The 12758-nt window shown below is 41.4% G+C and overlaps 1 protein-coding gene across 6 annotated transcripts in view; it reads left to right on the top strand.

Annotated features, from left to right (window-relative positions):
- The first annotated feature begins 737 nt into the window (after nucleotides 1-737).
- Nucleotides 738-12758, top strand: part of st3gal8 (ST3 beta-galactoside alpha-2,3-sialyltransferase 8) — a 17871-nt gene continuing 5850 nt past the window's right edge. Inside the window, exons 1-5 of one of the 6 annotated variants that reach the window (XM_053436101.1) lie at nucleotides 768-882; nucleotides 4856-4930; nucleotides 10299-10657; nucleotides 10808-10931; nucleotides 11016-11154. In XM_053436101.1, the coding sequence (XP_053292076.1) occupies nucleotides 10507-10657; nucleotides 10808-10931; nucleotides 11016-11154 (414 nt within the window). In that variant the 5' untranslated portion in view covers nucleotides 768-882; nucleotides 4856-4930; nucleotides 10299-10506. Of the gene's footprint in view, nucleotides 883-4855; nucleotides 4931-6303; nucleotides 8038-8596; nucleotides 8842-10298; nucleotides 10658-10807; nucleotides 10932-11015; nucleotides 11155-12758 lie in introns of those variants that run through there. The other 5 variants (XM_053436093.1, XM_053436083.1, XM_053436073.1 and 2 more) reach the window with 5 other exon arrangements.

The raw sequence follows: 12758 nt of genomic DNA, 5'->3' as shown, positions 1-12758 counted from the left end.
GGAATAATGGTTTAATACCAAAAGTTAGATTTCAGAACAATTATAAGATTCATTATTAACACTATGCAGCAAGGGTTATTTATAAATCATTTGTATAAAGGCCTTATATCTGGCCCAACCTGCTCAAGGCCCCCCCTCCTTTCTTTATTGCAAATAGTACAGTCAGACCTACACAAGAGCTAAAATATTGAATTCCTAACACTATTCTGGAGCTGTCAGATGTTGGCTTCATCTTTAAATACTGTTAATCGCTGTTATCTGACACACGTTAGCTACACAGCTAATTCATAGCTCACAATGCGTCGGCTGTTGTGTTTGCTGCTTGTTTCGAAGTGTCTAAAAAAAGGAATTCAAAATATGAAAACCACAGCAATTAAGAGCATGATGTTTAATGTGATAAGAGCTCAAATGTATTTCTCCATGCGAATGAATCTCAGCTGCTTACGTCAAGAAATCTCAATTTACGATCGAGATCGGTCCATTTTGTGGGTTTGGTGATTATGTGCAAACCCATAGAGACATTTGAAAGAAGTTTGGTGTCACACACACACACACACAGACACACACAGACACACTAACACAGTTGAGAAACACATCTGGCACAATCACACCCCAGGAAAGGCAACACACCGAAAAAAGCCACACATTCACATGAAAAGAAACCCCCCCCAACCACCTCCACTCACCAGCACCGACCCCCTCCTCCGGTCCTCCCCGGGTCCTCCCCCTCTCGGGCGGGGCCTCGCTGCTCTGCATCACGGTGTCTGTGCTCCGAGGCTCCACACAAAGACGACAAGAGGGAGAAGAAGAAGAAGAAGAGGGAGAAGAAGAAGAAGAGGGAGAAGAAGAAGAAGAAGCATCCGGTCGCTGCGGCGCTCTCATGTGAGTCTGTTTGCTCTGCGGAGCTTTGTTAGGATTTACCGTGTGTGTCTGTGTGCGCGTGTCTGTGTTAATACAGCCCAGTGTGTGTGTGTGTGTGTCTGTGTGTGTGTGTTGGAAGGCGGCGCAGTGAAAAGTTGAGCAAGAAACTTCGGAGACTTTCATCAAACTTCGTGCAGTTTTCCGTTATTTTTTTTAATTTTACCGCTGCTTGTTTTCGCTCTTGTTTGTTTGTTTGTTGTTATTTTGTGTGTAACTGAGAAAAAAGTGTGAGACGATAAGAAGGAGGTACGGACGAGGTGGAGGAGGAGGAGGAGGAGGAGGGGGGGATCTTTTCTATGGTTGAGGTGCTTCGGACTTCATGCTTGTGATCGTCCTGACGCTGGTCGATAACGCGATATCGGTAAATTATCGCGATGTACGTGTATCGATTTATGACACAGTGAGGAGGTCTAACACAACTTTGATGTGCTTGAGATTTGTGAAGTTACTGTTGTGTTGTGTGTGTTTAAAAACCACAACTTTCACTCAGGAGCCAAAAAACTGTTGATAAAGTTAAAATAGAGATGTTGTGACATTTATCGCAATAACTGCCGATACCTCGGTAGACATTTTTTTTGCCATATCATCAAAAAAATAGAAAGACTATCACGCTTTTTTTTTCTTGTAAAATTCTACCACAGGTTCGTTTGCTCTTCTTTTTTTTATACCAGAAATGCATCAATCTGCAAAATCAAATATTACCCTGACATCTGTAAAGCATAATTCAAAATTATTCGAACTTAACGATTATCGAAATAGTTGCCGTCACTATGATCTCGGCTATTTTCAATATTCTAATCCTGTACGTAAACCTCAGTTTGTCTTGTATTGTACTACACTGCAGGATCATCATGATTTCAACTGGTGTCAGTTAATTATTTAATATTCCTAGGACATTTCAACAGCTGATTTCAGTGTAATGTAGAGTTTATCCAGTTCTCTTGATCAAGAACCACCTGTGTTTTTTATTTTTAAACTCCTGTAATGCATGGCAGCTATGATAGGCTGTAGTTATCTTCCTGCAGGCCTCTTTCATTACAACGTTTCCTGTTATAACTTAGTTTGCTGCCCCCAGCTGCTCTGGTGACTTTGTTTCCGATGAACTGGCGTACGCACAACGCGTGTATGCAAATTAGTGAGTTGGTCAGAAACCATAGATATCTTATAATGCACTTTGTGAGCCCCTCACCACAGGGCACATTATGGCTTACACACAACTCACATGCACCACACAGGAAATCAGATCAGCAACCCTGAGGTGTGACCCAGGAAACATGCGCAGGATGAGCCAAACATAACAGCAACACCACAAGTGGAGCCAACATGTCTGGTGGAAGACGCACAACAGAGAACTGAAACTAGAGTTTTAAAGGCACATAAATGTTGTTCTCACGTTCTGCTTTCGGAAGCACACTTTGTATGACATTCGTATATATATATATATATATATTCTGTCGCCATCACCTATGTGGGCTGCTTCTATATATGCTTCACATTGGTGGGTTTGTAGACGTGCGTATGTCTGACATCAAAATGTTGTCAGTTCAGCTTTTGTATTCGCTAACTTTTTGAACTGAGTGGATTAAAAAGTGTCTTTCTGTTTTGATTGTGGAAAGTAAGTGAACAGATAAAGTTTGTTGCCACTGCAATATCATCATCATCACCATCATCATCATGGTGGTATTACTCTCGGCATCACTAACACCAGGCGCAGAACTTAAATTAATCAACCAGACTTCCACCCCTGTAACTTTGGTTCAGACAAAAAAGTCTGAAGGCCCAGAGGAAGAAAAAAAGTAGGCGGGAAATCCACCTTTCGTTTATCCCAATAATATATCTTTAAATTTTTTTTAACTTGTTCTCTTGTAGCAGCACAGGAAACAGGGCGGCTGTACGTAATCTTCTATAGTTCTTAATATTTCCTATGATGTTAGTGGGTCTGGTCGTAGATTCTTCTGTAATAGTTGAATCGTGTTTGTGGACCATTGGAAAGAGTCGACCTTTCACGTACATCTGTGTATTATTGACTCCAATAGTATTTCCAAATATATTATTTCAGTGTTGCATAGAACCATTTATAGTACTTTAAAAGTTTGTTTGTTTAGATGTGACCGTGTTCTGTCGTATTATGGTCTCATGTGTTTATGCTGTTTATGTTACTTTAAGCTCTCCTACTTAGAAACATGATTCATACTTTTCTGAATTCTCTTGTTTGTATATCAACGCAGATTCTTTCCTACTCGCGTGGTCTAGTTTGACCGGATTGTACTCTACTGTATCATAACAGGCCTGTAATAGTTGGTTTACTTACTTTTTCCTGTAGTTGCCTATTCACGGTGTTCTTCCAATTCTTAGGAACATTTATTTATGTTTTTTGTATTTTATTCTGTTTTATAAACCTTTATGTTTATATGATATTGCCATAGAGGGAATCTTTTGTTTTATGTCGTCCTTTTGAAATAGAGACTCTATTGTGTCGGTGATATTCTGGTGTAGGTGTTTGTACCCGTCCCGATGGGCTGTGTGTGGGTCTGCGTGTTTACGATATGTAGGCTGGTAGAACTGAACTAGAATACACATACACATAATTATAGCCAGAGACAGATTGTGAGTCAAACGTCCTCTGTATTTGGACAGATGTAATTATAGAGGCCTGATTCTAAATCTGAACTACAGAAACAGATTGTTACAGACCCGACTGAGTGTCTGTCTCAGGGGCAGATTCATTTCTACAGCCCAGAATGACAGATTTCTCAGAGGTCTTCAAGATATGTCCAGCATATGACAGCTTTTATCTTTTCGAGCCTGAATGAAATCGTCCTCACAATAAGGGACAAAAGGGAGAAATATCAAACGGAGCGGCAGAGGAGGGATCGGGCTTCTGGAACAGACGAGCAAGAAACAAGAGACGTCTCTACAGAACAGACTGTCGCAGGACTCATATTATATGAAGAGAACAAATATACTGAGAAGAGACACTATGACTAAACCCTCTGGAAAGGCCTGGTTGTCGTCTTTGATTGGTCAAGAGACACCATCTGATCATCTTGTACGTCCAGTACAAACGCAGTAACATAAAAACTTGAGTTTGTTGCGTCTGTATTGAACTCATCCAATATTGAGCAATCTTTGTGAGCCAGTAAATTGATCTGTCTGGTCAAAGTACAAATTAAACTTCACAGTGCTGATGTAAAGAGCAAATAAAACCCCGGGTTTAACTACTAGTCAAAAGATCCATTGGCATCAATAACCTCAAAGATGATGTAGATCAGATCTGCACAACGTTCAGGATGGACTTTGGACCGTTCCCTCTGACAGTCCTGCCTCAGCTCAGCCATGGATCTGTCATTCACCGTAGTGGTTCTCAAAGTCAGCAGACACTGAGGCCTGCAAGATTGCTCCCACAGTGGTTTGAAATCGAATTAAAACGTCCTTCTGGTTTTCTGTGTCCCTGCATCAAGTGATTATGAAAGAACAGTTTGCAAAACGACAGGAAACGATGCAACATTTGCACATTGGAGACGAGGGAGACAAGTCTCTGTTACTTTCGATTTTGTTGTGGCTCAGAGGCTGAAGAGTCTGGGAACCCGTGTGTTAAGGGTTGGCCTCCGACTGGTTCAGTCTGACGTGTAGTTTCTGTGTTGGAAGTTGTAGATTAGCTTCCCTGAATGTTCACATCGGGACAATGTTGCAAAGCTTGTCTGTCATGTCCTGTCGGGTCCGGCTGTCTCAATGTCTCACATCTTACGTTTCTCTCTCTCTCTTTCTCGTTCCAAACTCATGTCAAGAATATTATTATAGTTATTATTCTTTGGCTGATGCTGTAGCTTTTAACATCAAGTGTCTGTCCAACTGTGACTCAGCACTACGTCAGGAAGTCTGAGCAGTGTCTTTTTTCCTATTTAAAACTTCCTCCCCTCTCTCTCTCTCTCAGTGGGTCGGCCCGTCTCTTTTCTGAGCTGCACTTGGAAGGTTCCGCTCAGCTAATTTTCCGTCCTGCTGGATTCTGGTCAGTGACTCTGGACTGTAATAAATAACCAGTGTGACCAAACGTTTCTGCCGTCCTCATGGAAACTGGCCATTAAACCTGAACACCACCTCGACAGGAGCAGAGGACTGTTATAAGCTGAGGTTCTCTGTTGTATCAGGGGTCTAGAGTGAAAATGTTAGTGTGATAATTTATGCCTACAAGACACTTGGTCATCTAATTTCCATCTATGTGTCGGTATCACTGAATCAGAGCCATAAGGAAAGGCTGCAGAGTATCTACACTCGACGCTGGACAGAAATATCTCAACAACTGCTGCATAATCTTTCACAGACATTCATGTTCCCCAGAGAAGAAGCTAGATGGCTGTGGTCACCCCCTGACTTTGCTAGCGCCACCAGCAGGCTGATATTTTGGGATCTAAGTAAATTTAACGGACACTGGTTATGAAGGAAAACCCTGAACTCAAAGGTCAGCTGTACTTTCTCTAAGGTGCTAGTTAACTAATCTACTTACAGGCTCGAATGCAAAACTAAAATGGTGAACGTGGTAAAAATTTCTCAAGCTTTTCAGGATCCTTTTGATTTTATTCTAGAAGTCATTTACTCAGCTGTGGCTGAGGGGTAGAGTGGTCGTCCTCCAGCCTGAAGGTCGGCAGTTCGATCCCCAGTCTGACCCATCTGCATGCCGAAGTGTCCTTGGGCAAGATGCTGAACCCTGAATGCCCCCCCCCCCCCCCCCCCCCCCCATAGAATGTAAAGCTTTGAGTGGTTATCAAGACTAGAAAAGCGCTATATAAATATAAAATCATGTTCTGACTCCTGAAAGACGTTGCAGGGTTGTTGTTTTTTACGACGCCCACAGCTCAGTTATGATGACACGTTGAGTTTTGGGCAGTTGGAGTGATTCAGACAACATGTTTCATGTGTAAACTTATGTGTTTGTGGAATAATATTGTATATTTGCATTCAAACAGTATCAGAACATCAATGGGTTTGTATTATTCTCCTAAAACTCTGAGCTCTTGCGTAGCTAAAATGATTTTTTTAAAAGGTCTTATTTAGAAGCTCTGTGTTTTATTCTGGAGGGGAAGAGGCTTTTGGAAAGAATGACGCAGTTTCCTGATTGGAATTTATCGGTCACGACTGGATTCTGGACTAATGTGCAAATTCCAATGAGTTCCAGGAAAGCCAGGATTACAGGTGACTCTTAAAACAACAGTTGTTTTCACTTTGCCCTATGTGCCCCCCCCCCCCCCCCCCCCAAGAGGTTAAATACCTGAGTCCTCTCATCAGTCAGAACTGAAGACGCTTCCGAGATAAGAGGTGACACTTCTTCAAGTGTCCACATCCAAGTCCTGCTGCTCTCACTTCATCTGTTTTAAATAAAGAGCAGGAGCAACATCAGACTTTTATCTGATTTCTAGTTCTTGTACAACACCTGTGTCTCTGTGTCAATGTCCAGAGAACAAATCAGGAATTATTTGATCAAATGATGAGTCAACAAGATGCTGAATCTGAACAGAAATACTGACCAGTTCTGGACTTTTTCAGATGCTCATTTTGGTTTGTTTAAAAAAAAAGTAATGGCTCTAAAATCATCAATTACAAAATATAAACAATGTTTTTTGGGCTGAAATAAGCTTTAAATGATGTTAATGGTAAACTTTTAGAATTCAAATAGCAAAAATGGTAGTGTTTTACATTGCAGGAGACATTTTCTCATGTGAGAAGATTTGTCGTTACAGGCTGAGGTGTCATCCACAACAGTGAACGTTCATGTCACATCCTCTCACTTCCTGTCGCCTCTCCACTGTACTCTGAAGGCATAAAAAGTCTCCTTAAAAACCAGCAGAGCCAGAGTCTCCTCTTTCCTCTGTGGGCGATCTATGTAAACAGACAGAACAGACACATTAGATCTTTGTTTGCCAGGCAGCCCATTAGTCTTCTTCTTCTTCTCCAGCGTCTCTATTTTCCAGCTCGTCACTGTTCTCCATCTGCAGAGCGGCTGGTTTCCATCCTAGTGTCAACGCTGAGGTCAGAGTTCATAAGGGACGGAAAGGATGGCGTTCAGTCACATGATTTTCTCAGAGCCGGGAACCACATGACCCCTAAACTTGTCAAGTCCACCTCCCCCCCACCCTCCGGGCCCTAAAATAACATACAGAACAGTGTGTGACTGAGCTGCCGGCCGTTAACCCTCCACACCCTCTCCAGCTCTTATCTCTTTCAGACACTGAGGTGTCACTGACAGTTGGCAGCTCTCTAATCAGCTTCTTCCACATTTTGGCTGAGCTTGTGGGTAAAAAATAAGAAGAAGAAGAAGAAGAAACCTCTGTTTACTCAAAACCTACTGGACGGGACAAAGGGGCAGATCTAGGAGTTATTTGTATATTCTTACAAATTATGAGATGAGGAGTTTTTCTGTTTTCTCCCCACCAACTTTCAAGTAAAATAATTCATGGATCTTGATAAAAAGATATGATTTGCAAATCGGCTGGCTTGAAACCAAAATCAAAATTTGACAGCTGCAATCCGAGAAAACAGGAACGTCGAGTAACAACAAAAAACATCCAGACAACTTCGTGCTGTTTTCCCACATGGGCTCACTCTGGCTTCTTCCAGACATACGGGGAAAATTCCAGTAAAAGTTTTACTGTGGAAAACTTCAGTAAAATGTCTGATAGCAGCTTAGAGGTCCCATCTGTGTTAATGACAAAAAACAATCACTCTACCGGCTTTATTGTTCCATTATAAACTGAAAAGGGCTCAAGAGAAGATCCAGTGTCTGTTTTTGTAAACCTGAAATAACCGACACCATGTTCTTCATTCCCAGAATTAATTTATAACCGATATTGATCAGTGTGGACTTACCTATGCAGACCAAATGTCGAGCTGGTCTCTGCTGAGCTGATTCTGTGTTAAAGCCCTTTGTACCAGGACAAGTTTGCACAGTGAACGTTTGACTTGTGTAACACAACACAAGTCAAACTCTGCACCAACAAGCTAATGCAGATGCTAATCCTAGAAAAGTGCTTTCTTTTTTCTCTGGAATTTCTCCTGAGCCTTTTCCCTGAGATCACTGCTCTTTCCTGCCTGAGGAGGATACAGACACCTTTACAACTCTGTGTGAGTTCAGATCTTCAGATGTCAGTGCTCTGTCCTGACTTGTTTCCTCTGGTTCTGTTTTCCAAAGGAACAAATGCGCCCAAACTTTGTGGTTGTATAGTTAAAAAGTTTGCAGTGATATTTACACTGGGGAAAAAACGAAACGGATCTCTGTGAGTAGGTTAATAGTAGTAGAAGTACTTCTGTCTGTTGTTTTCCAGACAGAGGTTTTGTTTGTGATGCTATGGAAGTGCGATTTATTTTCTTTTATCTATTTTTGGCTTCTTCTGTTCCAGTCGAAGGAAAAACAATCAGATGAGATGAGAAGACTCATCAACTTTAAATCGACTCGTTCAGTTTTTCCTGCAGTTTTGCATCAGACTAAATAATTTTTACATTTCTCGACTGTTGTTTTGACAAATTAAGAAAATAATCAGCACTGATAAAAATCATATTTATTTGAGAAAGTAGAAAAGGAGAAAACACATTTCAACAATCCTTTAAAAACTTGTATATGGACAATTTTAGGTTTTTTTTTTAGAGGTAATTTTTTTTCCCTTTCATTCTTCTCCTTCCACAGTTGTACTGTTGGGCCTTGTCCTGCAAAGAGTGAGGACCTGAGACTGGTTGTATTTTGAGGAATTTCCCCTTTACTGTTTCTCTTTCAAAATAGAATTGTTTGGTGTGAACATTTCCTCTGGGTGTCGAGCACAGTGTGAATAAAGATGGGCGACGTGACAGGGCCCCCAAAAAGGGGAGCCAAATCGTCTCTAACTCCCTCTGCTGGCCAGCTGCAGTATAGGTCATAAACCCTGCCTCCTTCATGTAAGTGGATGGGACATGGACCAAACTAAAAAGTCAAGTGTTACATACATTTCTCCCAAAGATGGTTTACGTCATTTTAGTTCGTTCTCATCCCACTGACGTTTGTTCAGGTTTCCATGTTTCAGAATCATTTGGTTCCTAATTTTCATTTCTATTATATTTTTGCCTCATTTCTGGATAGTGGGAGGAAGTGGAGACACGTCGTCCATCTGTATGTAGAGTAAATGTTTTGAACATGTTACCGTCTATAAAGTTTGGCCTTCAAACTAAAAGTCGTCCATTTAATACATCTATGGCACGGGTTGTGGGGGATATTGCCTTTGATGCTTTTATTTTGTTGTTTTATATGAGAAGTTACATTTTTTTGTCCAAAATTTGTCAAAGTCTTTTGTGGACAAACTGTAAGTTTCGTATTTTTATGTAAATGTCGACTGTTACGTTTCTCCACGATTCCATGAACGTAATAAGATTAAAATTAACTTTATTGTTGCTAGTTGAAGGAAAACACGAAACGAATTGATTCAACTACTTTAAATACAGTAATATTTTACCTCAGGGGGCAGATTAGTATTATTAAGTTTTCTCTAAACTTTGCACATTGAAAAATGTAAACTTTTTTTTGTGAAATTGGAAAAGTAGAAGATTTGGTTAAATAGATCTCGAGGGTTTTGAAGTCTTTGATGGTGGATGGCTTCAAATTTAAAAAAAAAAGTTCAGTGAAAACAGTAATGACTCTTCAGCATCAAATTCATGTAACTTGGACACTATTCAACCAATTATAACAAAGATTATTTAACAAACTGCTGCAGCTATCGGTTACAAAGCACGACAATGAATGATTTGAACTGTTCACACACACACACACACACACAGTCAGAGAGAGAGTGCGGTTGAGAGAGGGACCGGAGCAGAGGGAGGGCTGAAACAGGAGAAGCTGAACTGGTTCCAGATCTGATTGGTATGCAGAGTCCGAGTCTGTCTGCATGGAGACATTCCTGCAGTAGGAGAGGAGAGGTGGGACGGGGGAGGATGAGGTGGGAGTGGGGGAGGTAGAGGAGTGGGAACTCCAGCCATCGGCAAAAGTCATAAACTGCTCCCTTCTCTCTCTCTCTTTTTGTTCGTTTTTCACGATAGAGGGATGTTTGCGTTGTTATTTCTGTAGATGTCAGTTAACAGCGTCAAAGACAACAACCGACAGCAAAATTCTCTGCGTTGAACTTCACTGTTGTTTCTGAAGTTTGTTTCTCAAGAGTGAACAAAAGCTGTGGTTTGTCTTATTCTTCTGTTAACTGTTGTGTAAACTACTTTAAATTGTTTTGATAAGTACATAGTTAGTTATTATTGGGCGTCTAATTGGTAGTTTGTTGAATATGAATAGTTAAGAGATGATGAGTCGTAATGAAAGGTCAAATCTTCTCACTGATGCTGATGTTGTCGTGTCTTTCTCTCTGACTCAGGTTTGAACATAGATCCTGTCTCCACCAATAGAAGAGCAGCGCTGCGCCCGGGTCCCAGGCTCCATGGCGGTGCAGCTGAGTGGAGCGAGGACAGACGAGTGGTCGATGTCCAGATGACACAGTCTAACTGTGCTGACATAGCAGGATGAACGGCTGACTGACCTCTCGTCCTTCCTCCCGTCGTTGCCCACCTGTCGCGCGTGCAGCCATGTTGCTGAGGAGGAAGCTGTGCGTTGCTTTGCTGATCGCCGCCATCCTCTTCCTCATGCTGGCCAGTCAGAGCATCCAGAGGAGAAACGTCCTGCCTCAGTCTTTGTCCCGGCCCACCTTCAAGGCCATGCACGCCAGCCGGGAGACAGGTGAGGAGCTGATATCGTCATGGTCTCTACTGGGATTTGTTTTTCTTAGTAGCACTAGTAGTAGTAGTAGAAGTAGTAGTATTAATAGTAGTGTTGCAATTTCTACCATGAAGATGTTAACTGTCTGACTCGGTATGTTTGTGTTTGCAGTGGTTGACCACAAAGCGCCTCTTGCTGACCTCAACCCGGACCCACCGGTGACACCCCCTCCTCCCAGAGCCCCCCCGCCTAAGGACAAGGAGGAGCCTGCAGTCGACTCCCAGAAAGTCCTGAGGTGGATACAGGAGATCTTGGACTCTACTTTTCCCAGTATTCCCTGCTCTGCTCCGTCTGACTCTGCTGTATCTTTCTTCCGCAGGTCTTGTGGTTGTTCTGGTTCCTGTATTTCAGACCCCGGGGAGTCGATATGGTTCAGCCAGCACTACGATGCGAAACAACAGCCTGTCCTCCGAGACGCCAACAACAACCTTGACCCTGACGCGCTCAGGTGGTGGATGGTGAGGACAAAACAGAGGAACTGTTTATGATTTCTGTTCCTGTTTTAAGATATAAACAGATATATAAAGATGGCTCCCAAAAGTGAAACCAAAATGTCTTAATCGCCCCCTGGTGGCCGGCTTCAGTAGAAGGTAGAAATTATGCGTCCTCCATGTTGACAAATGGGACATTGACAAAACAGAAAAGTCAAAGGCCATGTCAAATACATTTTTATTCAAAGATGGTTTCTGTCATGCTAAATAGTTCTTCTCACACTGTTTGCTCGAGTGCTTGTGTCTCTGATAGGTTTGTTTTTAATTAGTTATTTGATGATATGAACACAGAGTGAAACGTTCTGATTGACAGCTGAGACCTCCCAAGATGGCCGCGTTTGTATCTGGGATATTTAGGCTTTATGTCTGGATAGTGGAAGATTTATAGAGAGATTGTTAATCTCGTCTTTCTTTATGCTCAGTCTGTTTGGTTACCTCCCATAAAGTTAGGCCTTCAAAGTAAAAGTCGTCCTTTGCCCCAGCGACTCCCACCAATTTCACTTCGGGTAATTAAACAATCTACAACTGCAGATGTTTAATGAATCTACAGGAAGTGAATCAGTTTGAAGGCTTAGTGTGAATTTTATTATGCACAGCACTGCAAGTATCCAAGATCAATTCATCACTGTTCATTTAAATCATTATATCCAGATATTCCTTTTATCAACCTCATTTGAAACCACAATAAACTTCAGATTACTCTCATATCAATATTGAAAATTCTCATTAAGCGTTTAGTGAATCAAAATTTCCTCCAGATGATGCTGAATAAGATTTTCCCTCTTTTATCTTTCTTAAGTAACTAATCAGGGTTTTTGTGTAAAGTGATAACAAACAATGTGTGAGTCCTAATCAATGAATTAAACGAATAACACTTGGAAGATTTCTTATTCAGAAACAATAGAAGGAAGTGTAATAGGGTTTAAGTCATCAGTTCAGTCACCAGGGTCTTCGATGCAGAGCTGTGTTTTAATGAACGCTGAAATGTAAGAGCTCTTAAATTAGTGGCTGTGGAAGCTGTCGACCGTTTGGATGAGAAGAAGAACGTCTGAGTCGGGTTCCTGCACTTATAGATTAAGTCCTGCAGCAGAAACCATTAGTAGATTAAAAGGTGGGGGCGGTAATGCTGCTAACATCAGTCTGAGCCACAGTATGCAGTATTCTGCATATTGGGTGTGTGTGGGTGGGTCGGGGGGGGTGTGTGTGTGTGTGAGATGCAGACGTGGTTCTATAGTCGGCCAAATAAAATTAGATATAGATGCAGAGAGTGTGAACATAATTAGTTTAAAACACAGCTGCTTAAGCTAGAGTGTAGATGTAAACATGTAGAGCTGCACATCACATTTATTATATTGCAGAACATAAATAAATCTCTTTAACTGTCTTTAAAAAAACTATTTCCTTCAATATAACACCAGTAACTCTTCAATTAGCTAATTAAATCAAAATAGTCGCAGAATAATATTAAAATAATCAAACACTATAATAGATTTTCCTGGCCATGGACCCGTCTTTTAACCAAGCTCATGGAAATCCAATTTAGTAATTTCTACGTAATCCTGTTATCAAGC

The sequence above is a fragment of the Pleuronectes platessa genome, chromosome 2, assembly GCF_947347685.1.
Source record: "Pleuronectes platessa chromosome 2, fPlePla1.1, whole genome shotgun sequence".
Lineage (NCBI taxonomy): Eukaryota > Metazoa > Chordata > Actinopteri > Pleuronectiformes > Pleuronectidae > Pleuronectes > Pleuronectes platessa.
The sequence above is the reverse complement of the archived record's forward strand: the minus strand, read 5'-3'. Positions and strand labels throughout refer to the sequence as shown.